Here is a 21995-nt window from a genome sequence, read left to right on the forward strand (position 1 = left end):
TTAACCTCTCCGTGCTGGGTTAGGTGTGGGACCTGCCGCAAGGGTTCCCGTGCGGGAAGAGGCGGCGTGGGGAGAATGCTCGGAAGAGTTGGCCTGGGCTCGCCTCTCTGTGGCCTGACTGTCATCACACCGTGACTTTTGAAAGATGTCGCCTAGAGAGGCTGGCTTCCTCCAGAAGCTAAATGTTATCCTCAGGTAAACTCAGGCTCCCTCAAGACTCTCGGGAGATACCGCCGGGCGCAGCATGCCAGCGCAGTGCTCCTCACTGCCCATGGTGACCAGCCAGGGCCCCAGGCCTCCACCCCTCCAAGCTGGCAAAACCAGGCCTGCTTGTGAGGTTAGCTCCAGAACTCCGCTAACAGTTCCAAGGCGGTGGCATGTGCTTACCTTTCAAGAGGAAAACCAAATGACAGCATTGCAACAAAACAGTGAAGGAATCGGGAGACAGAACACGTCCCATCTCACTAGATTCATCCTAACAGACACCACCGTCAAGGCCACACCGTGGAAAAACCACTCAGGACAGACGAGCTCACGTGAGCAAGGTCCCTCTACGAGGACAAACATCTGGGCAGGTACAGATTCAGGACTCTGCCTTGTGGTGCCAGAGCTGCATCTGCAGGTAAAGGTGGCCTGAGGGCATCCCTGGGCCACCGTCTGCAGATGGGAACGCACCGGCACCATTCACTGTGTACCACCCACAGGGCTTCGGGGTGCTTCTCAGTTCAGAAAACAAGCATAATTCCGTGTTGAACGGATCTCCTAGTTCTGCGAGCCCCTCTCCTCTGGCTGCCACCTGCAGAGGGGCCGTGCTCCCTCCCTCCCGCTGCTCAGAGCTCACTAAGGGCGGAAATGCAGAGCGGGCAGACTCGGCCGCATGCAATCTCACTGTATCTATTTGTCAGCCAGAACCCAGAGGCCAAGGGAGCTCTTTCCACCATCATTACATAAAGAATGAAAACAGCCACCATGGCTGCTGGGGATTAAAATTCACAGGAAGGCAAAGCTCTGGAAACAATACTGCTGCGGGGTTTTAATGAAACCAGCAATCACAGTGACTGACTCCCACAACTGCCCCTGGCAATGCCGTGATCTCACGCTTCGCTGTGTGGAGGGAGACACTGCACCTTATTAGATTTAGGGCAGATTATCTGTAGCGCAAAGCCTGCAAAGTGAAAGCACTAGAACAAACTGGATTTCCACACTCCTCATTCACAGCACAACCTTAGATGTCAGGCCTGTTTCTTGATCCTCTGACACAGGGACCCTCTGCCCTTGGAACCCTCAGAAAATGCGGATGAACCACAAGGGCAAGTGACCATTTCACTCTTGTTCACTCCCACCCCACACCCCAGCATCCTGAACGTGTGCGTATTCTCTGTGGGGCACCCTGAGTTGCCTTCCAGAGGGCAGGTGCGTCACTGGGTCCCGAATTCAGGCTTGGGACGTGCTCATTTTTAAGCTAAAATGGTTTGCAGCTGTGCCCTCAGTAGCCCGTGAAGGGCAAGACTACTCCACGGGGGAAGAGTTATTGGAAGCACTGTTTGCAGACTGAAACTCTAATGAGCAATTTAAAATAAGATGACTACGACGTCATTCTTCTACGAAAAGCAAAGACAAAACCAATCACAGCCGATCCCGTTACTCTCACCGGTATTTAAGTTTGTTAAGCGTACACCGAACTCTGAATTAAATTTCAGAGCCCCAGAACTTAGCTGCTTCAACTCTGACTGCAGAATTCCACATACAAATGTTCAAGTGGAAACCCCAAAAGATTTTCACTTGTCAAGTCAACTTTTGAGTTTTTGTGTCTCTTCTTCAACTTACCAGGGGAACAGCCCCAGAGTGGGGAGATGCTGCACCCACACTCAGTGGCAGGGCCAGGAGGAATGGGCAGGAGAGTGGATGCCACGGATGGTGAGCTGTCGCCCATGGACGGGAATGCCAGGCAGGCCATGGCATCCAGGGCTCTCCAGGCATGTGCCCATGTGCCCCATGGGCTGCTAGGCCCCCACTGCCCATGTGGCCCAATGCCTGCATGCGTGTGTCTTTGCCTGGCTTGGAAGGCAGCTCAAGCTGAGCAGAGGTGTGGATGAGGTCTTCGTGTCTGTTCTTAACCTTCACCCAGAGGGTCTCTGCTCCAAACGCCCTGCCTCCTGCCCGCAGCCCTGCGTGGAGCCCTGCATAAGGTATTCGGAGCGGCCCAGGTGTGCCCTAAGGCTCACTGACAGCTGCCCCAGGTGACCACAAAGCCAAGCCTGGACACCTCTTCAGCTCCCTCGGCCAGGTAGTAAAGAGAACAAGAATCATGACCCGCACTTCCAGTGCCACAAAACTAGGCTTCCTTTCCATGTCAGACCCTCCCTGGAAGGGAGAGTCACACTATCCACCAAACAGCTCTGAAAACTCTCCTACACACTGTGCTCTCCACAGCATAGACCACACGTGCCCCATCCCACACACACAAGAAAAAGCCAGCCCTGCTAGTTAACAAGAGACCTGCGTGCTAAAACTGTGTGTACGTGACTTTCACATTTCCTGCACTGGACTGGGAGGGTACCCTGAAGTGAGGGGAACAAAAGGCAGGCCTCACACCAGTGCAGGGAGAGAGGGTAAGCCTTACGGGGGGCGATGTGCAACGCGCACACACACAGGGCGCCCGGGCCTGCCCTGGAGCCTGTGCCCTGGGGGGGGGGTCCCTTGGTGTCTACCATGGATGGCTGTGGCCTATGGGGTTGCACTGTGTCTGCCCTGGAGGCTGTGCCTTATGAGGGGTGCCCCACTGTCTTCTAGGGAGAGGTGCACCCCATGGGGGTTGCCCTGTATCTCCTGGGAAGAGGTGTGCCCTATGGGGGTGCCCCAGTGTTTTCTGGGGAGAGGAATGCCCTATAAGGGATGCCCCATGTCTCCTGGGTAGAGGTGTGCCCTATGGGGGTGGTACCCTGTGTCTCCTCGAGAGATATGCGCCCTGTTGGGGGGGTGCCCCATGCCTCCTGGGGAGAGGTGTCCCCTGTGCGGGGGGTGCCCTGTCTCCTGGGGAGAGGTGTCCCCTGTGGGGGGTGCCCTGTGACTCCTGGGGAGACGTGTATCCTGTTGGGGGTGCCCCATGCCTTGTGGGGAGAGGTGTCCCCTGTGCGGGAGGACTATGTGCCTCCTGGGGAGAGGTGTCCCCTGTGCGGGAGGACTATGTGCCTCCTGGGGAGAGGTGTCCCCTGTGCGGGAGGACTATGTGCCTCCTGAGGAGAGGTGTCCCCTGTGCGGGAGGACTATGTGCCTCCTGAGGAGAGGTGCCCCCTGTGCGGGAGGACTATGTGCCTCCTGAGGAGAGGTGTCCCCTGTGCGGGAGTACTATGTGCCTCCTGGGGAGAGGTGCCCCCTGTGCGGGAGGACTATGTGCCTCCTGGGGAGAGATGCACCCTGTGCGGGAGGACTATGTGCCTCCTGGGGAGAGGTGCCCCCTGTGCGGGAGGACTATGTGCCTCCTGGGGAGAGGTGCCCCCTGTGCGGGAGGACTATGTGCCTCCTGGGGAGAGATGCACCCTGTGCGGGAGGACTATGTGCCTCCTGGGGAGAGGTGCCCCCTGTGCGGGAGGACTATGTGCCTCCTGGGGAGAGATGCACCCTGTGCGGGAGGACTATGTGCCTCCTGGGGAGAGGTGTCCCCTGTGCGGGAGGACTATGTGCCTCCTGGGGAGAGGTGCACCCTGTGCGGGAGGACTATGTGCCTCCTGGGGAGAGGTGCACCCTGTGCGGGAGGACTATGTGCCTCCTGGGGAGAGGTGTCCCCTGTGCGGGAGGACTATGTGCCTCCTGGGGAGAGGTGCACCCTGTGCGGGAGGACTATGTGCCTCCTGGGGAGAGATGCACCCTGCGGGGGGTGCTTGGGCCCAGTCGTGTGCTTGGGGTCTCCTACGTGTCCCTGCTGGTTTACTCACCAGCCTGGGGCATGCTCTAGCCATGACATTGTGGCCTATTCTTGGACCATCTCTGGGGACCTATGTTTGTATCCTCCCTCTCCATACACTTCTGGGAGACATTAATCGGAAATCCAAGAGAGAGGCTGGACGTGGTGGCTCACACCTGTAATCCCAGCACTTTGGGAGGCCAAGGCAGGCAGATCACTTGAGGCCATGAGTTCAGGTCCAGCCTGGCCAACATGGGAAAAACCTGTCCCTGCCAAAAATACAAAAATTAGCAGCCAGGTGTGGCGGTGTATGCTGGTAATCCCAGCCACTCAGGTGGGTGAGGCATGAGAATTGCTTGAACCTGGGAGGCGAAGACTGCAGTGAGCTGAGATGGCATTGCTGCACCCTAGCCTGGGTGACAGCTGAGCGAGACCACCTCAAAAAACAAAGAGACAAAAACACGGAACTGCAAGAGAGAAGCTTCCTCACTCGCCTGGGATCCCCTCCGAGTGGAAAAGCGGTGTCCGAGCAGGAGGGGCGAGGCTGGGTCTGAACCACTGCAAACAGCCGAAAGACGGGAAGTCCGAGGGTCATGAGCACTAAAACTCTCCTAAGAGAGCCTATTTACCCAACATTACCCATTTAAGTTATACTTTAAAAATGATTCCCTTTTCAATTCTAAAACTTTATTCAAATTCACTGATGATTTAATGACACTAATTAGATTTTGCGTTCAAGAACTCTGACAAACACCATTGCCAATGTCATCACCAAGACGAAGGTCTATAGAGGGATTTCAGTCATCCAGACGAAGCCTCCTAATGTAAGGAGACCACTGTGCAGTTCAAATGCCTTCTGCAACCTCTATTTTAATGACAAAATAAACCATTAAAACACAAAGAGAAATGCAACTCTGAGCTGCTTTCTGTGCTTCTGAGACTCTGGCCCTGAGATGGGCTCCAGAGCCACACTTCTCAAGTGACCGGCCATCTCTTGGAGGGTTGGTCCGCCACTGCGGCTGGGGCGGGGGCAGACTCACCCAGGGACCCCTCCAGGAATGAGGAGCATGGTCTGAGGGCCCAGCCTGCAGGAGCGATGTGAGGACTGGGGCAGGGGGCTCTCTTATGAGCAACGAAGCCAGCTCCTGAGGCACCAGGAGAGGAGAGGCAGAGGCATTCTGGGGGTGGGACTAGGCCTCACCCTGAGGTGGCAGCACTGACCCTTATGTCTTCTGGCTTCCTAGGACTACCCTGGGAGCCCCCGTCAAACACATGGGGCTTAGGTTCACTCCTCAGCTTCTCATCTATGTCTTCGTATAAAAGCTACAGATTCAACCAGCACAAAATGAGACACCCACAATTCACTCTGCACCAATACCCAGGGCAGCTTTGGGGTGCTGTCCTCATCACGTGCTGTGAATGCTCCCAGTGGATCAACGGTGAGGACCGCAGGGCTCAATGGACACAGTGACAACAGGAAAAATGGAATTCAGCAGGAGCCCCCAAGGCCATCCTCAGCCAGGCTCTGTGCTGGGCTGCAGGGAAGCCGAAGTGAGCAAGTGGTCCTCACATCCCCAGGCAGGCGGGACCAGTAGCCAACGGGGGCTTCCGAGAGGTGCAGGGCAGTGCGTGGGTCAAAAGACTGCTGTCGGGGAGTCCCCAGGCTTGACATGGGATTGCCAATGTGTAGAATACAAAGGAGCTACAATACTCATTCTACAAAACTACCTCTAGGAGTCATAGAATGTCAGTCTATGGCATAAAAACTAAATAAAACAAGTGGCCACTTGTTAGCACAAGATCATAGGCTTTTGATGACTACGAGGGCTGCTCTTGGCGGGTCACAGAAAGGCCGGTGAGCCGAAGCCCGGGGCGGGCTGCAGGGACTGCCTGCAGTGACTCCCGATGACCCCTGAGGTGACTCCCGGTGACCTGCGCCTTCTGCCTGACATGCACCTGTTTTCTGTATGCAGCTCGAAAACTCTTCTCCCAGGCTTGAAAAACAGAGGCCAGATGCAGCTGCCCATGGTCAGGGTGGTGAGGGAGGCAAGGCTGGCCCGTCCATAGCACAGTGTGGCACTGTCACTAAAGTGAAGACTGTGTCTTCTCTTGTGTCCCACATGCCAGGAGTGTCAGGATCACGGGGATCACGAGGGGTACTGGAGCCCCCAATTGACCCACCCTAAACTGGAGTGCACTTGTTAAAGTGGACAGGATTCCAGTGGAGGCTGGTGGGCCAGCCTCTGATAAAAGCATGGGCTTCAAGAGCTCAGGAAAGGGTCCGATCCTCAGTTGCCAAATGCTGACGTTAGCAGGCCAGTGTATCCAGGACAAAGCAGCAGCAACAGCGGCACCTCCCAAGCCCACCAATGCCAAGGCACCAGTGAGACTCCAGAGGCTCAGGGCCTCCAGGCAGCCCCTCGGGGGCCAGGCAGAAGCTTCCCAGCCCCAGTCTCTCAAGGCCAGAGGAGTATGAGGACAAAGCTCTCAAGGATCACCTTTGAAGCACAAGCACTCACAGAATGGTTTGGCACCCACGAGAGGGGACTTGGAGCTGTCCCCGAGCCCATCCTCCAGGGCCAGCCCAGCTTTGGCACCCATGAGAGTGGACTCGGAGATGTCCCCAAGCCCGTCCTCCAGGGCCAGCCCAGCTATGGGATGCAGCCTCCCCCACAGTCTGGCACTAAGCCTACAGACAATTGATATTACTTTACTGCCATTTTTCAACAGCGATTATTAAATAAAGACATGGAACAAAGTGTCACACATATACGAGGAGGGGAAACTGGGATCCCACGGTCAAGAGAATTACCAGCTAGAGCAAAAACAGAGGGATGTACCCTAGCTACTCTGCACACTAACATCTAGGTGTGGGCTAATGTCAGGCAGCCAAGACAGCTGAACAACTCTACCCGCGGACCACATGAGCACCTCAGAAGCACCAGGTGTCATACGGTCACAGGCTTTTGATGCTTTAAATCTGTGCTGTCCAACAGTTGCCACAAACCACATGTGGCTTGGAATGCAGCTGGCCTGAATGGAGACATGCTCCACGTGACTAGGCTCCACTGGCTTGCCAAGACTCGGCATGAACAGCAGCAGTGTTGGTGGTGGCCTGCTGCTTCCTACATCAGGCCACGAGAGACACTGTGGCTTCCACATTGGCCATGCTTCCTCTCAGATTGCTCCCTCTGTGAGGGGCCCTGTGGCCTCCTGCCTGTGGCCACTGAGCCCGAATGGAGCTCCTCCCACCTCAGTCCAGCCAGCCCTGCAGATGAGACCACAGCCCTGCCTGACATCTTAATACAACATAATGGAAAACCCCATCAGCTAAGCTGCTCCAGGATTCCTGACCCACAGAGCAAGAGGATACAAGCTGCTAAGTGTTGGGGTAATTTTGTTACACAGAAATAGACAACTTAATCTGGTTTTGCCGGATTTTTCACTTTGTTTAATGTGGCCACTAGAATATTTAAAATTACTGGTATAATTTCAATATACTCATGTATATTTCTATTGGAAGGCCGTAAATGGTCCCAAATGCAGTGACAGCATATTATAATCACAGGTATAACCAGTCTGCCAACCGTATCACAGAGCTTCACTACTTATCACTAATACACAGTTCCAATTTATTTAACTTTAAAATCTGGTACCAGATTAATATTTGTAGAGGGTATCAAAAAAAGTCTTTGTTTTTTCCTTATCACATTTAAATTGAAAGAAAATATCATCTTTTTGTAGTAATAAAAGGTTAGCAGAGAAAATGGAAAACACAGAAAAGTCCTAAAAAAAAAAAGAAAACGCAGGATTTGTCAACACACCTCCCAGCAACGATCGCTAAGATTCTGGCGCTTCCTCCTTTTGGGAGCTTTTGTGTTTCTGAGCATGTTTCGGACGAAATCAGGTGATGCGCACTCTTCCTGTCTGGACTGTGCTCCACACAATACACGCGGGTGCGGCCCGCGGTCGTCCCCCCAGCATTACCATCCCCACGCGGGTGGCCTCCTGCAGGAGCCTCCGTCACGCCTGGGGCCAGCACACTCTGCAGAGGCAGAGGCCTGGCGTCACCGGGAGTTGAGGGTGCCGGAGGCCTGGCCCACCCGTGTGCACGCTGTGTCACGCCGCGCCTCACCTTGATGTGCTCGTGGAGCTGCGCCTCGTGCTGGCGGGAGAGCTGCTCATGCTGCCTCTGGAACTCGGCAATGAGGATCTGCCTCTGGATCTGCTGCTTCTGCTTGAGAGCCAGGAGCTCCTGCTGCAGCTGCTGCTCCCGCAGAGCAGGCTCCGCAACAGGCAGAGAGAACTGGTGGTCCAGGCGCAGGTCCATGGGCACTGCCGAGGGTGCCACTTGCAGAGGCAGCGCCGTGGCCACGTCCACTGTGGGAAGAACAAGCAGGAGAGCCGGTCACTGCCGCCCTCAGCCTTCCCCGGGTCCCAGGAGCCCCACCCAACACGCTGGCCACCTTCACGGGGGGCCTGTGGACATTTGAGGATCAGATACCCCTTTCCCCTTTCCCCCAGCAGATTCAAAATGCAAGACTCAGTGGCCTCTGAGGCCCATTCCTCAAGGGAAAAAAAAAAACACAAAAGCCTGTGGAAGGTCAGGCCAGGACACACACTCCACAATCCCTGTTCCTTCCCGACCCTCCGGCTCTCAGAAGACCCCGCTACAGGCCCAGAGGCCTTGCTGACATCATTTCTAGAAGTCAATCAAGAGAAAAATAAAGAAAAAGGTTCTAGCTGGCCAAGGGAAAGAGGGGGCGCCAGCCCTCAGACAGGAAGACAGCCTGTTCTGCTCCTCTTCCTCCTCTTCTGACGAAGCCACTGCGCAGCTGTGTGTGAACCAAGAACAGTGTGTGCCCCAGAAGTGGTCCAGACAGACGCTTGAGACCCGGAGCCCGTTTCCATGGCGAGACAAGTGCCCCCTTGGAAAACATGTTTACCAGATGCAGCAGACGTGACGTGCTCCTGGCTCTTGGCACAAGTGCGTTCCTCTGGGCATGCATTTCTGTACCTCGCAAAGAAATGGATTTTCTGCCCTGTCCTAATGTGCTATCGAAAAACGGCTACAAGTCATTTCGATGAGGAACAGAAGCTGAATCAATTTCATTCCTGACAAATCAATACCAAATGAAAGTGAGAAAAGTAATGCAGGAAGGGGGTAGGTTTGAGTTACAAATACCACAAACAGTTCAATGTGCGCGCCCCTTTTACGGCAGGTCCCTATGCTGAAAGCATGCGGTGCGTGTGCACACTCACTCTGAGCCAGCACTGCTCCTGGTGCAGCCCAGGGACATCGGAGTGTCATTTCTCAGACACGTGGCTCTGTGGAAAACTTCACTGAGAGTCCAAGTGAGAGCCCACCTTGCCTGCTGCCCTCCCACAGGCTCACCCCTCAGAAAGCTCCCCATAACCAATACCCATGTGACCTGGGCCAAGCGGGGAGGTGCGGCCTTGCCCTCTAGGAGAGTCTCAGACTCAGAGGGGTGTGTGAACCCAGAAGACAGCTGCTAAGAAAACCAGCTCCTAGCCCCTCAGGGCCAGCACCTTTAGACATGACCTTGTCTGGGTGCCTCCCCGAGCGCAGCCCACCCACGTTCACCCTGGCACCCAGCCCACAGGGCCCTCCAGTCTTGCGGGAGACCAGGCCTTGTCCATCACTGAGTTCCTAGAAAAACTGCATGTCACAGTCTGCAAGCCACCGATGTGGGTGAAACAGCCCACAGTGGCAACCACCCTCGGTGCAAAGCACAACTACCGTCACCACCAGGGCAGCGAGTCCCACACTGGCTTTGCCTCCAAACCACAGAAAACCTGGTCCCAGGACTCAGCCTTCTCCTGAGAAAATGGTGGGAAATGCTTTGGGGGACGCCTGGGCACCAGCTTAAGCTTGGGGTTCTGATCTCCGGACTGCCACTCAGCCACGGAAGCCACAGTCACCTGAGCTCTTGGCGCTCAGGGTAAGGGGTGCTCTCGGGTTCCCTGACTGACATCAACATCTCCCTCCCATCCCCACCCCCTGACCACCACCACACGCAGCTGGTCCTGCTCCTAACCTGCCCCTAGGGGCTGCCCTGGGCTGGACTCGCTTGAACCTGAGGAGGGCCTGGGTCTCAGGCTGTGAAGAGCAGCTCAGGCCAGTTTCCTGCACGGTGAGAGGGCACCAAGCGACCCAGACGGGGACAGAAGCTTCTGAACAGATCTGAGCACATCCATAGTGCGGCAAGGGCTGCCTTGTCGCTGCTGCTGTTTTTAAATGAAATCCTCCTCTCTGACTGTTTCTCTTTGGTTTCTTCCCCCAAGTCAGTGAAGTGCAACTCCCAGCTTCTAAAATGCATGTGTTTAGTTTTTAACGGGTGTTGAGTTTGCACAGTAAAAGGTTTTCATTTGCTATTATGTGAGAAGAGTCTACACATATGAACCATGTGTTTCATGTGCCAGACCAGGGAGCAGGGGTCACACCCACCCCCACCCCACACATGGGTGAGGACTGGGCCCTATTCATTTCCTTTCTTCCCTTTTCTGATCACTTTTATAAGGTATAGCGAAACGGAAAAACTGCATAAGCAATGCTGGTTTTACGAAGCACCAGTGTTCACCTACATCTGCTTCAGACCTTCTTTTAAGGAACAAAATATAGGAAGGGCAGGGAGGAGAGCTAAGTCAGCAAACTCACAAACTCAGAAAAAAAAGAGAAGAGGGCCTGGATTCTTGAAGAAGACTCAGCTGCGGGCTCCCTGCTGCTTGGGACTAAGGGCTATAGGTCCAGCTCTCATAAGCACAGCTCAATGCTTTCCTGAAAACACGGTATCGTGAATGACAGGTTCTGTTCCCTCTTCCGCATTCATGGCTGTGACTGGCACACAGTTCTCCTGGAAACAGGGCCCTGCATAGTGATTTCCTAGAGCACCTCAGGTGAGCCGTCCTGTGCTTCCCAGGGAGAAACACAACTTTGTTCTTCCAAGTTACACAAGTCGACATCCACCAGTGAATCCGCCAGTGAATCCACCAGTGATCTGTCAGTGAATCCACCAGTGAATCTGCCAGTGAATCATCAGTGAATCCGCCAGTGAATCGTCAGTGAATCGTCAGTGAATCGTCAGTGAATCCGCCAGTGAATCGTCAGTGAATCCGCCAGTGAATCGTCAGTGAATCCGCCAGTGAATCGTCAGTGAATCCACCAGTGAATCGTCAGTGAATCCGCCAGTGAATCGTCAGTGAATCGTCAGTGAATACGTCAGTGAATCGTCAGTGAATCCGCCAGTGAATCGTCAGTGAATCGTCAGTGAATCGTCAGTGAATCGTCAGTGAATCCGCCAGTGAATCGTCAGTGAATCGTCAGTGAATACGTCAGTGAATCGTCAGTGAATCCGCCAGTGAATCGTCAGTGAATCCGCCAGTGAATCGTCAGTGAATCGTCAGTGAATCCACCAGTGAATCGTCAGTGAATCCACCAGTGAATCGTCAGTGAATCGTCACTGAATCGTCAGTGAATCGTCAGTGAATCGTCAGTGAATCGTCAGTGAATCGTCAGTGAATCCATCAGTGAATCCGTCAGTGAATCCGCCAGTGAATCGTCAGTGAATCCGCCAGTGAATCGTCAGTGAATCGTCAGTGAATCCATCAGTGAATCCGTCAGTGAATCCGTCAGTGAATCCGCCAGTGAATCGTCAGTGAATCGTCAGTGAATCCGCCAGTGAATCGTCAGTGAATCCACCAGTGAATCGTCAGTGAATCGTCAGTGAATACGTCAGTGAATCCGCCAGTGAATCGTCAGTGAATCCACCAGTGAATCGTCAGTGAATCGTCAGTGAATACGTCAGTGAATCGTCAGTGAATCATCAGTGAATCGTCAGTGAATCCGTCAGTGAATCCGCCAGTGAATCGTCAGTGAATCCGTCAGTGAATCGTCAGTGAATCCGCCAGTGAATCGTCAGTGAATCCGTCAGTGAATCCGCCAGTGAATCGTCAGTGAATCCGCCAGTGAATCCGCCAGTGAATCGTCAGTGAATCCGCCAGTGAATCGTCAGTGAATCGTCAGTGAATCCATCAGTGAATCCGTCAGTGAATCCGTCAGTGAATCCGCCAGTGAATCGTCAGTGAATCCGCCAGTGAATCATCAGTGAATCGTCAGTGAATCGTCAGTGAATCCGCCAGTGAATCGTCAGTGAATCCGCCAGTGAATCGTCAGTGAATCGTCAGTGAATCCATCAGTGAATCCGTCAGTGAATCCGTCAGTGAATCCGCCAGTGAATCGTCAGTGAATCCGCCAGTGAATCGTCAGTGAATTGGTCAGTGAATCCGCCAGTGAATCGTCAGTGAATTGGTCAGTGAATTGGTCAGTGAATCCGCCAGTGAATCCGCCAGTGAATCCGCCAGTGAATCGTCAGTGAATCCGTCAGTGAATCCGCCAGTGAATCCGCCAGTGAATCGTCAGTGAATCCGTCAGTGAATCCGCCAGTGAATCCGCCAGTGAATCGTCAGTGAATCGTCAGTGAATCCGCCAGTGAATCCGTCAGTGAATCGTCAGTGAATCCGTCAGTGAATCCGCCAGTGAATCCGCCAGTGAATCGTCAGTGAATCCATCAGTGAATCCGTCAGTGAATCCGTCAGTGAATCCGCCAGTGAATCGTCAGTGAATCCGCCAGTGAATCGTCAGTGAATTGGTCAGTGAATCCGCCAGTGAATCGTCAGTGAATTGGTCAGTGAATTGGTCAGTGAATCCGCCAGTGAATCGTCAGTGAATCGTCAGTGAATCCGCCAGTGAATCGTCAGTGAATCCGCCAGTGAATCGTCAGTGAATCGTCAGTGAATCCATCAGTGAATCCGTCAGTGAATCCGTCAGTGAATCCGCCAGTGAATCAGTCAGTGAATCGTCAGTGAATCCGTCAGTGAATCCGCCAGTGAATCGTCAGTGAATCGTCAGTGAATCCATCAGTGAATCCGTCAGTGAATCCGTCAGTGAATCCGCCAGTGAATCAGTCAGTGAATCGTCAGTGAATCCGTCAGTGAATCCGCCAGTGAATCGTCAGTGAATCGTCAGTGAATCCGCCAGTGAATCGTCAGTGAATCCGCCAGTGAATCGTCAGTGAATCGTCAGTGAATCGTCAGTGAATCGTCAGTGAATCGTCAGTGAATCGTCAGTGAATCCGTCAGTGAATCGTCAGTGAATCGTCAGTGAATCCGCCAGTGAATCCGTCAGTGAATCGTCAGTGAATCCGCCAGTGAATCGTCAGTGAATCCGCCAGTGAATCCGCCAGTGAATTGGTCAGTGAATCCGTCAGTGAATCGTCAGTGAATCCGCCAGTGAATCGTCAGTGAATCCGCCAGTGAATCGTCAGTGAATCGTCAGTGAATCCATCAGTGAATCCGTCAGTGAATCCGTCAGTGAATCCGCCAGTGAATCAGTCAGTGAATCGTCAGTGAATCCGCCAGTGAATCGTCAGTGAATCCGCCAGTGAATCAGTCAGTGAATCGTCAGTGAATCGTCAGTGAATCCGCCAGTGAATCAGTCAGTGAATCGTCAGTGAATCGTCAGTGAATCCGCCAGTGAATCGTCAGTGAATCGTCAGTGAATCCGTCAGTGAATCAGTCAGTGAATCGTCAGTGAATCGTCAGTGAATCCGCCAGTGAATCGTCAGTGAATCGTCAGTGAATCCGCCAGTGAATCGTCAGTGAATCCGCCAGTGAATCGTCAGTGAATCCGTCAGTGAATCATCAGTGAATCCGTCAGTGAATTGGTCAGTGAATCCGCCAGTGAATCGTCAGTGAATCCATCAGTGAATTGGTCAGTGAATCGTCAGTGAATCCGTCAGTGAATCGTCAGTGAATCCGCCAGTGAATCGTCAGTGAATCCGTCAGTGAATTGGTCAGTGAATCCGCCAGTGAATCGTCAGTGAATCCATCAGTGAATTGGTCAGTGAATCGTCAGTGAATCCATCAGTGAATCGTCAGTGAATCCGCCAGTGAATCCGTCAGTGAATCGTCAGTGAATCCGTCAGTGAATCAGTCAGTGAATCGTCAGTGAATCGTCAGTGAATCCGTCAGTGAATCGTCAGTGAATCCGCCAGTGAATCCGTCAGTGAATCGTCAGTGAATCCGTCAGTGAATCAGTCAGTGAATCGTCAGTGAATCGTCAGTGAATCCGTCAGTGAATCCGCCAGTGAATCCGTCAGTGAATCGTCAGTGAATCGTCAGTGAATCGTCAGTGAATCCGTCAGTGAATCGTCAGTGAATCCGCCAGTGAATCCGTCAGTGAATCGTCAGTGAATCCGTCAGTGAATCAGTCAGTGAATCGTCAGTGAATCGTCAGTGAATCCGTCAGTGAATCGTCAGTGAATCCGCCAGTGAATCGTCAGTGAATCCATCAGTGAATTGGTCAGTGAATCGTCAGTGAATCCATCAGTGAATCGTCAGTGAATCCGCCAGTGAATCCGTCAGTGAATCGTCAGTGAATCCGTCAGTGAATCAGTCAGTGAACCGTCAGTGAATCGTCAGTGAATCCGCCAGTGAATCGTCAGTGAATCCGCCAGTGAATCGTCAGTGAATCCGCCAGTGAATCGTCAGTGAATCCGCCAGTGAATCGTCAGTGAATCCGTCAGTGAATCATCAGTGAATCCGTCAGTGAATTGGTCAGTGAATCCGCCAGTGAATCGTCAGTGAATCCATCAGTGAATTGGTCAGTGAATCGTCAGTGAATCCGCCAGTGAATCGTCAGTGAATCCATCAGTGAATTGGTCAGTGAATCGTCAGTGAATCCGTCAGTGAATCGTCAGTGAATCCGCCAGTGAATCGTCAGTGAATCCGTCAGTGAATTGGTCAGTGAATCCGCCAGTGAATCGTCAGTGAATCCATCAGTGAATTGGTCAGTGAATCGTCAGTGAATCCATCAGTGAATCCGTCAGTGAATCGTCAGTGAATCCGCCAGTGAATCGTCAGTGAATCGTCAGTGAATCGTCAGTGAATCCGCCAGTGAATCGTCAGTGAATCCGTCAGTGAATTGGTCAGTGAATCCACCAGTGAATCTGTCAGTGAATGCATATACTTGTATAACTTAGAAGGGCAAAGTTGCGTTTATCTCTAGGAGACGATAAAGTTAGAAAAACAAAACACCGACCATGTTATTTAGAATGCTGGTGTCTAGATTTGTAGATGCAAATGGTCTCTCTCATATTCTTTTTGTTTGGTTAAGTAGAGACATTTTAGCATAAAGAAATAAGCACAGAGAATAAGTAACTGCACAGACTTGCATCTTGTAAGCTGGGTTATTTCCCATGCATGGCCTCATCTGGCTCTGTGTGGGGGGCCAGGTGGGACCCCCACTTATAAAATGTGCCGACGTGACCCAAGGTCACATGTAGAATCAGGGTCCTGCCCTAGGCGCTGGGCTCAAGCCTGACCCACTGCTGGCTTTAGCGAATCCCTCTCCATCTCTAATTTCTCAGAGATGGAGGGAGGGGCAGCATCGCAAATGTCTGGTAGTTGATCCCTTTAAAAACTGAACATAAAACAACTTTTAAGGGGTCCTTTTTATTAATTTCAAAAACATGACAAGTCCACGTTTCTACTCCTCATTAATTTCCTAAAGGAACACATGTGGCTCCTGCTCTGTACCAGGGGCTGTGGGGACAGGCCCAGGGCAGCCAGTGAGACCCCAAGGAGCAGAGGAGGTGACGGCAGGCCGAGGGAAAGCGCCCACAGCAGGCTGCACCTCACTGAGGGCAGGGGGGTCTAAGCAAGGGTCTAGAGGTCGGGATGCAGGTGGAGGGCCATGGGGATGGGGAGGAGGGGGCACAGAGAGCAGCCCTGCTTGCACCTGCAATCCTAGAGTGTCACTCAGGCTTGGGGCTGGGACAGCAGCGAGGGCGTGAGGGGAAGCAGCAGTAACTCTGGTGCCGGACAGGACCCAGCTCCTCAGGATGAAGTGGGGAAGGTGGGCAGGCTCTGCACCCACCGCTTGCTGCCTAAGTGGAATGTTCTTTCTTCAAACTTTTCTCAGTTTCCTCTGAATCTGGAATCATAGGACATCTTAGAAGGAAACACAAGTTCATATTGGGTCCAAAGCACGTAACACAGATGACGCGGAGGTGATCTTGATGCAAACGCCACTGAAGCTATTTCATCAGGGTCAGAGGCAAAGGCCAGTCTACTGAAATTCCCAGCACAACACAGGCGCCTGGCCAGATCTGAGCTGGGGCTCAATGCTGATGTGGGCCAAGTGCCCTCGCCACCTGGGAGTTTTCAGAAACCAAAAATGATCACAAGGTTCTTCACCTTGTGAGATTCGCCACTGAGCATGGAGGAGATGCATTCACTCGGATGCCGAGGACAGGCAGCGCCTTCTGAAGGTGGGAATTTCTCCCTGGATGCGGCCTCATCTGGATAACCTAAATTTTAGTGGTGGGATGCAGGGGACTGCTTACTGTTTTTTAAAAAAATTTAAAACGCATCTTCCCATCCAGTCTACTCAAGCTACTAGTGCTTTAATTCCTATGCCATTCATTCATTCATTCATTCTTTTTTTTTTTTTTTTTTTGAGACAGTTTCACTCTTGTTGCCCAGGCTGGAGTGTAATGGCGCGATCTCAGCTCACCCCAACCTCTGCCTCCTGGGTTCAAGCGATTCTCCTACCTCAGCCTCCTGAGTAGCTGAGATTACAGGTATGGGCCACCACACCCAGCTAATTTTTTGTATTTTTAGTAGAGATAGGGTTTCTCCATGTCAGGCTGGTCTCAAACCCCCGCCCTCAGGTGATCCACCCAACTTGGCCTCCCAAAGTGCTGGGATTACAGGCATGAGCCATCGCACCCGGCCTCATTCTCTCTCATCTGTTCTTTAAACTGTTTTCTTGGAGATTTGTGCAAGTTCTGCAAACTGATTCAAATTTCATCTTAAAAGGAATTTGTCAACTGGGCTGAGAGACAATGAAAATGGTCAGACGTGGATCATGCTGGACGCCACGCTGCTGCCAGGGAGTTCTCCTCTGAGGCTTGGAGGACTCCTCTGCCCCACCAGCCCCCTCCCCGCACAGCTGAACCTCCTGTGCGTGTGTCACCTGGCAGGTCGCAGCTATTTCCCCGCTCCCAAAAGATAGGACCCTGTGGGGGAGGAAAGCGCTGCCTGCGTCCTCTGAATGTCGCGTACAGACTCCTTTTTCTGCTAAAAGCTTCCATTCTGTGAGAGCACAGAAAGAACGACGCAGCCTTCAGCTGGGAAGCTGCTTCTTACTCCCCCAGGCCTTTACTGGGTCACACTGGAGCTCCTGAAGCCAGCAGCTGAGGAGGAGGGCAGGCAGGCTCCTTCCAGTCCCTCCAGCTTCTCCAGCAGTTTTGTGCATTCTGGAAGCTGTTGGCGCTGATCTGCCCTGGCAGTGCTGGCGAGAGGCGAGTCACCCTCACAGTGCACAGCTCCAGCTCAGTGCGTGTCTCCATCTGACACTGAAGAGTGTGGGTCCACTGAGGAGCGGGGAGGTGAGGGGCCTGGCAGAGCAGCCGCCCTCTGCTGGGAAGGAGCCTGGACTCGCTGGCACGGTGCAGCCAGAGGGGGCTGCGGTGGGTGCTGAGGCTGGGGAGTTGGGCACACTGTGCTGCCTTGAACAGAAGGCTGCCCCTGTTCTCACAGCACTTCCTGCATTTCACAGTGTGGGAAAGGGATGTTCACACTGCCTTGATTTACCAGACTGCCGCACGAAACTCCACTCTCTGCTACAGTAAGCTAAGAGCAGAGCAGAGATCAACAGCAGCACGCCGCCTGCCTCCCATCCAGCACCGCCGGCCACAGAGGGCCACGGCAATCATGCACCTCTGAAGACACAGCTGCGTTTACGCGGGATTCAAAAACACAAAGTCAGCGCTCACAGGCCAAGGAGACCCACCCCCGGGCTCCTGAGAAATGCTTCTCTTTCCTAATGAGGACCCTGGGAGCCGGGTGGGTGGGGTCGGGGCCCAAGCTGCGGAGATGAGAACCGCAATCCCATTCACGCATCCGTGCGCTGGTGGCTGTGTCAGACGTGACGTGTGCTATTTCTGTATCAAAAACCATTCAAAATGCCACGAGTTCCCAGCAGAAGCTGCCAGTGCTTTTGACCCAAAGCACCGTGAAGAAAACAATAAAACCTTCTCTACTTAAAGAATGCGGCATCAAAACAAAGTCTGCATTCTACAGTAGAGCAGAAAGTGGCTTTTATAGGTTGTGTCTTGAGAAACATATTAACACGATCAGACTCCTGACGTCAGTAGCACAAAGGCTGCATTCAGAGTTCAACGGGAGATGGTCAGTGTGCTGTGAATGAATTCTCAATCACAAAGAGAACAATCTGTTAGCCCCTCTCTCGCTTTTAAAATAAACGTTCATAAAGAAGCACACTCATTTTCCATGACATGGTTAGGTCCTCTCTCAGGACACGATTTCATGCCATCATATAGACTTGGAAGAAAAAGAAGCACTATTCTTTAGGAAACATGGTGAACGTTTAGGGTCTCTTCAAGTAAAGAATGACTCATTCAAATCAAGGGAAAAATAATAGCTATTTCAACTATGTAACCATGATTTCCTCTCACACTGACATTCTGCCTGTGTGTGGGGGTCAGGGGAAGACAGAGAACAGGACAGAGGAGCAGACAGCACGTTAGAAAGGCAGGGCTTAGTGAAAATGTCCTTCACCCTTTATTTATTGTGCCATGTGTCACCCACGCTGAAGAATGTTTAGTAAAAGAACAGTAACGAAGGGAACCCGGTGCCCCCACCACTTCCGTGAAGCCCCAAAGGTCATCCTCTGCGCCACGTCAACCCACATGCACCGTTTACCCGTGAGCTGCATTCTGACTGTTACATGCCCTCTTGCTTTGCTGTGATTATAAGGTGTACACATACTTGGCCCTGAAAATGTCCTTTACTTTTTGAAGACTGAAGGCAGCAGCACCAATAGAGTGGAATGAGGGGCTGACGATAGTTCCCAGGACAGGACAGTCTCGAGTCCGAGTCTGCCGTCAGCTTCTGGGGCAGGGGACAAGAGCTCCTTCTGGGGTGAAGCCATGGGTGACCCCAGGAAGCCAGGTGCACCCCGTCTGCAACATCTGGCAGGGCAGGCACATGGACCAGAACCAGGTGCCAGAGGCATGGTCTGGAGGGCGAGCTGCCCTCCACGGTGGCCACCTCCAGCTCTCAGGTGGGAGCCGGGCAGAAGACCCCTCTGGAGAAATGAGTGACATCGGGTGATCGAGGCAGTGGGGAAAGGAGGAGGGGGGCCACGTGGTTAACAGGGGTTGGGCACAGACAACGGGCTGGGTGTTACATCCTCAGGTTCAGGCAGTGAGGCGGGCAGTCTGGCGAGGCCACCCAGACACTGCCTCTGAAGCTGCATGGCTCGCCCTGGGCAGGCGCTCGGTCTGTCTGTACTGTTGTTGGCCTGGACGGGCTGGCCCCTCTAGGACATTCCAGCTTGAAGGCCATACTCCGCCTTTGCCGTCCTGAAGCTCCGTCGTCTTCTCCCAGTATTGTCAGACACACGTGGGGCCACTGGGTGCTAGATCTTGCGTGCGACTCGACGTCTCTCTCCAGGTATCTATATGGTCTTCTCCGGGGCCCCAGCATTCTGAAATTTCAAAGCTCTGTGGTTTGGTGAAGACCTTTCACACCCACTGCTGGAGACCCGGCTGGTCCTCTGGAGACAGCAGCTCACGCCCTCCCACTGGGGGAGCTGCTCGAAGGACTTCATGGGGGTTTGCTTTTCCCATGTTCTCCTTCTGGAACTTCCAGACCCGAGTGGAAGGGCTCCGGGAACAACCCTCCGTCTTTTCCGCCCTCCTGCTTGGTCTTGTCTCACATGCTTCTTCATATGTGACTTCCTTAAATTTATTCTAACCTTTTAATTGAGGGTTCATGATTTTTGCTATTTTGTTTCTATTTGACAAATCAAACAGCCATTTTCAGAGGACAATGGACCCTGTATATTGTTTTTTATGTCACCCTGTTCCTTTTTCCTAGGTCAAATATCTTGTCTAGTGCCTGAAGATAGTAAGGATAGCTTACTACAAGTTCTCCTGTGTGTGTGTCTGTGTTTCTGTTTTCAGACAGAGTCTCATCTGTCGCCCCGGCTGGAGTGCAGTGGAGCGCTTGGCTCAACACAGCCTCCACCTCCCATGTTCAACTGACTGTCATGCCTTGCCTCCTGAGTAGCTGGGGTTACAGGTGTGTGCAAACATGCTGGCTAACTCTTTCTTTTTGTAGAGAGAGACAGGGTTTCCCATGTTGGCCAGGCTGGTCTCAAACTTGACTTCAAGTGATCCTCCTGCCTTGGCCTCCCAAAGTGCTGGGATTACAGGCATGAGCCACCACGCCTGGTGTAAAGGTTTCTTTTCCCTGCGGAGTCTCGTCTGCTCTTTACCGTTCCTTCAAGAGCCTCCCGTCAGGCGCCTCGTCGCCCCGGTCATGTGTCGTTGACTGCGAGTGGAGGCACGAAAACCACCTGCAAGCTGCGGGCACAGCGCGGTTCCCAATGCTAGGCTTCATGAAGGGTGCCTGGAGGCGGCATCACCAGGAACTCCCAACTTAGTGCCCAGAGAACCTTCCCCTGGGGCTGGCCCACCATCCATCCCGAGACTGGAGGGTGAGGGCTGAGCCTTCAGCATACCGAGGGAGGGACCCCGTCCTCGGTGCTCCCTGTGGACACAGTGACCAGCGCCCCTGCTCTGGCTGCAATACCCACATCCGCAGCCCGCTCATGTCCCCATGCAGAGGCCCGCAAGATCAGTCTTTGGAGAGCACCCCTTTGTGGCAGTGTGGCTTCCATCCAGTGGGTTCTCAGTGCTCCTTGTGGTTGGCCAAGATCTGGATTTTTGGGTCTGCCAAATCACTGTGACTCTGTCACCAGCTGTCAGTTGCCAGACTCTCATTCATGTCACCCCTCTTCTGTTCTCCCCATCTTTGTGAGCTTATGACCTTTCTCTGGAATATATATTTTTATCTTTTATGAGAAATTCCAAAAATACACAAAATTGCAAATAGTGCAATTGAAATGATCTCACATCCTCTGCACACCCACCACTCCCCCACCTTCTGGATTACAGGGAAGCAGGCCCTATTCATCACAGCATCTTCTCCAGAAAGACTTCCAAACCCAATGCTGTCCACACACCAAATAAACTGATGACGATTCTGTATACTATCAAATAGCCAGAGGGTGTTCCCATAGTTTCATTAACATTCAAATCAAGACCCAGATACACTGTAACTGGCTGATAGATCCTTTAAGACCCCTCCCCCGACCTCCTGCCCCTGTGCCCCATAATGTATTAGCTGAAGACACTGGCTCATCTGCCCTTTGCTGATTACACGCCTGTGTGGACGAGGAGGCTCTGTCCCTTGTTCTTCTGTAAGCCGGGCACTACCCAGGAGGCCTGGCCAGAGGCAGCCGAGCTTCCCAGCAAGACCTAAGCGAGCCCCTGCACCCTGGGCGGCTTGTTCATGTCGCGAGGCTCCAAATGATGGCTGCCGTGATTCTCTCATCAGGGCTCTAAACAGAGCTCCTCGAGTTGCATCAGCCCCACTCCACTTGATAGCGGGGCCATTTCTATCATGAGAAGGGATCCAAAATCAATTGTCTTGTTACCCTCACAAACAGTGCTTATGAGAAAGTCAGCCATGGCTGACTCTCTCCCTCAATCTGCCCACGACTGAACATCATGAGCTGGTCTCATGGCCTGCCCGACACCTTGGCCGACTTCCTGTGGCTTGGGCTTTGGTTTCATTCCCCACCAAAGGCAGTGGCGGGGGTGGGGGGGGTAGGGGGGACGGTTTCCAGTTACTGTTTACGAGCGCTCACAGTCCTGTCCTTGACGAGTCAGAGCCTCACGGCTGGCTCCTCTGGACCCCGCGCATGCTCTCCAAGAGCAGCACCCTGTTCTGCTACGAGACGCTCTGGGTTTTCCCCCCATGTGGGTCCCATCTGTGGGAAACCGTCTTAGAGGCCACAGTCTTGAGATCGGGGTGAGCACTGTTACGGGGTTGGGACTTACAACCTATCCATCTTGACTGGTGGGTTTGTGAATTTCTGGAGGGATGGACACGCCTGTTCGACCTGCCTCTCCTC

At 53.0% G+C, this 21995-nt stretch overlaps 1 protein-coding gene across 12 annotated transcripts in view; it reads right to left on the reverse strand.

Annotated features, from left to right (window-relative positions):
* The window catches only part of HDAC4 (histone deacetylase 4), a 372535-nt gene that overhangs the window by 137328 nt on the left and 213212 nt on the right, over window positions 1–21995 (reverse strand). For 11 of the 12 annotated variants that reach the window (XM_078328916.1, XM_035306239.3, XM_078328923.1 and 8 more), the window contains one exon: window positions 8040–8284. The exons of the other annotated variant lie outside the window; for it this stretch is intronic. In XM_078328916.1, the coding sequence (XP_078185042.1) occupies window positions 8040–8284 (245 nt within the window). The remainder of the gene's footprint in view (window positions 1–8039; window positions 8285–21995) is intronic. 12 annotated transcript variants of the gene reach the window in all.

Source organism: Callithrix jacchus, chromosome 6, assembly GCF_049354715.1.
Source record: "Callithrix jacchus isolate 240 chromosome 6, calJac240_pri, whole genome shotgun sequence".
Taxonomy (NCBI): Eukaryota; Metazoa; Chordata; class Mammalia; order Primates; family Cebidae; genus Callithrix; species Callithrix jacchus.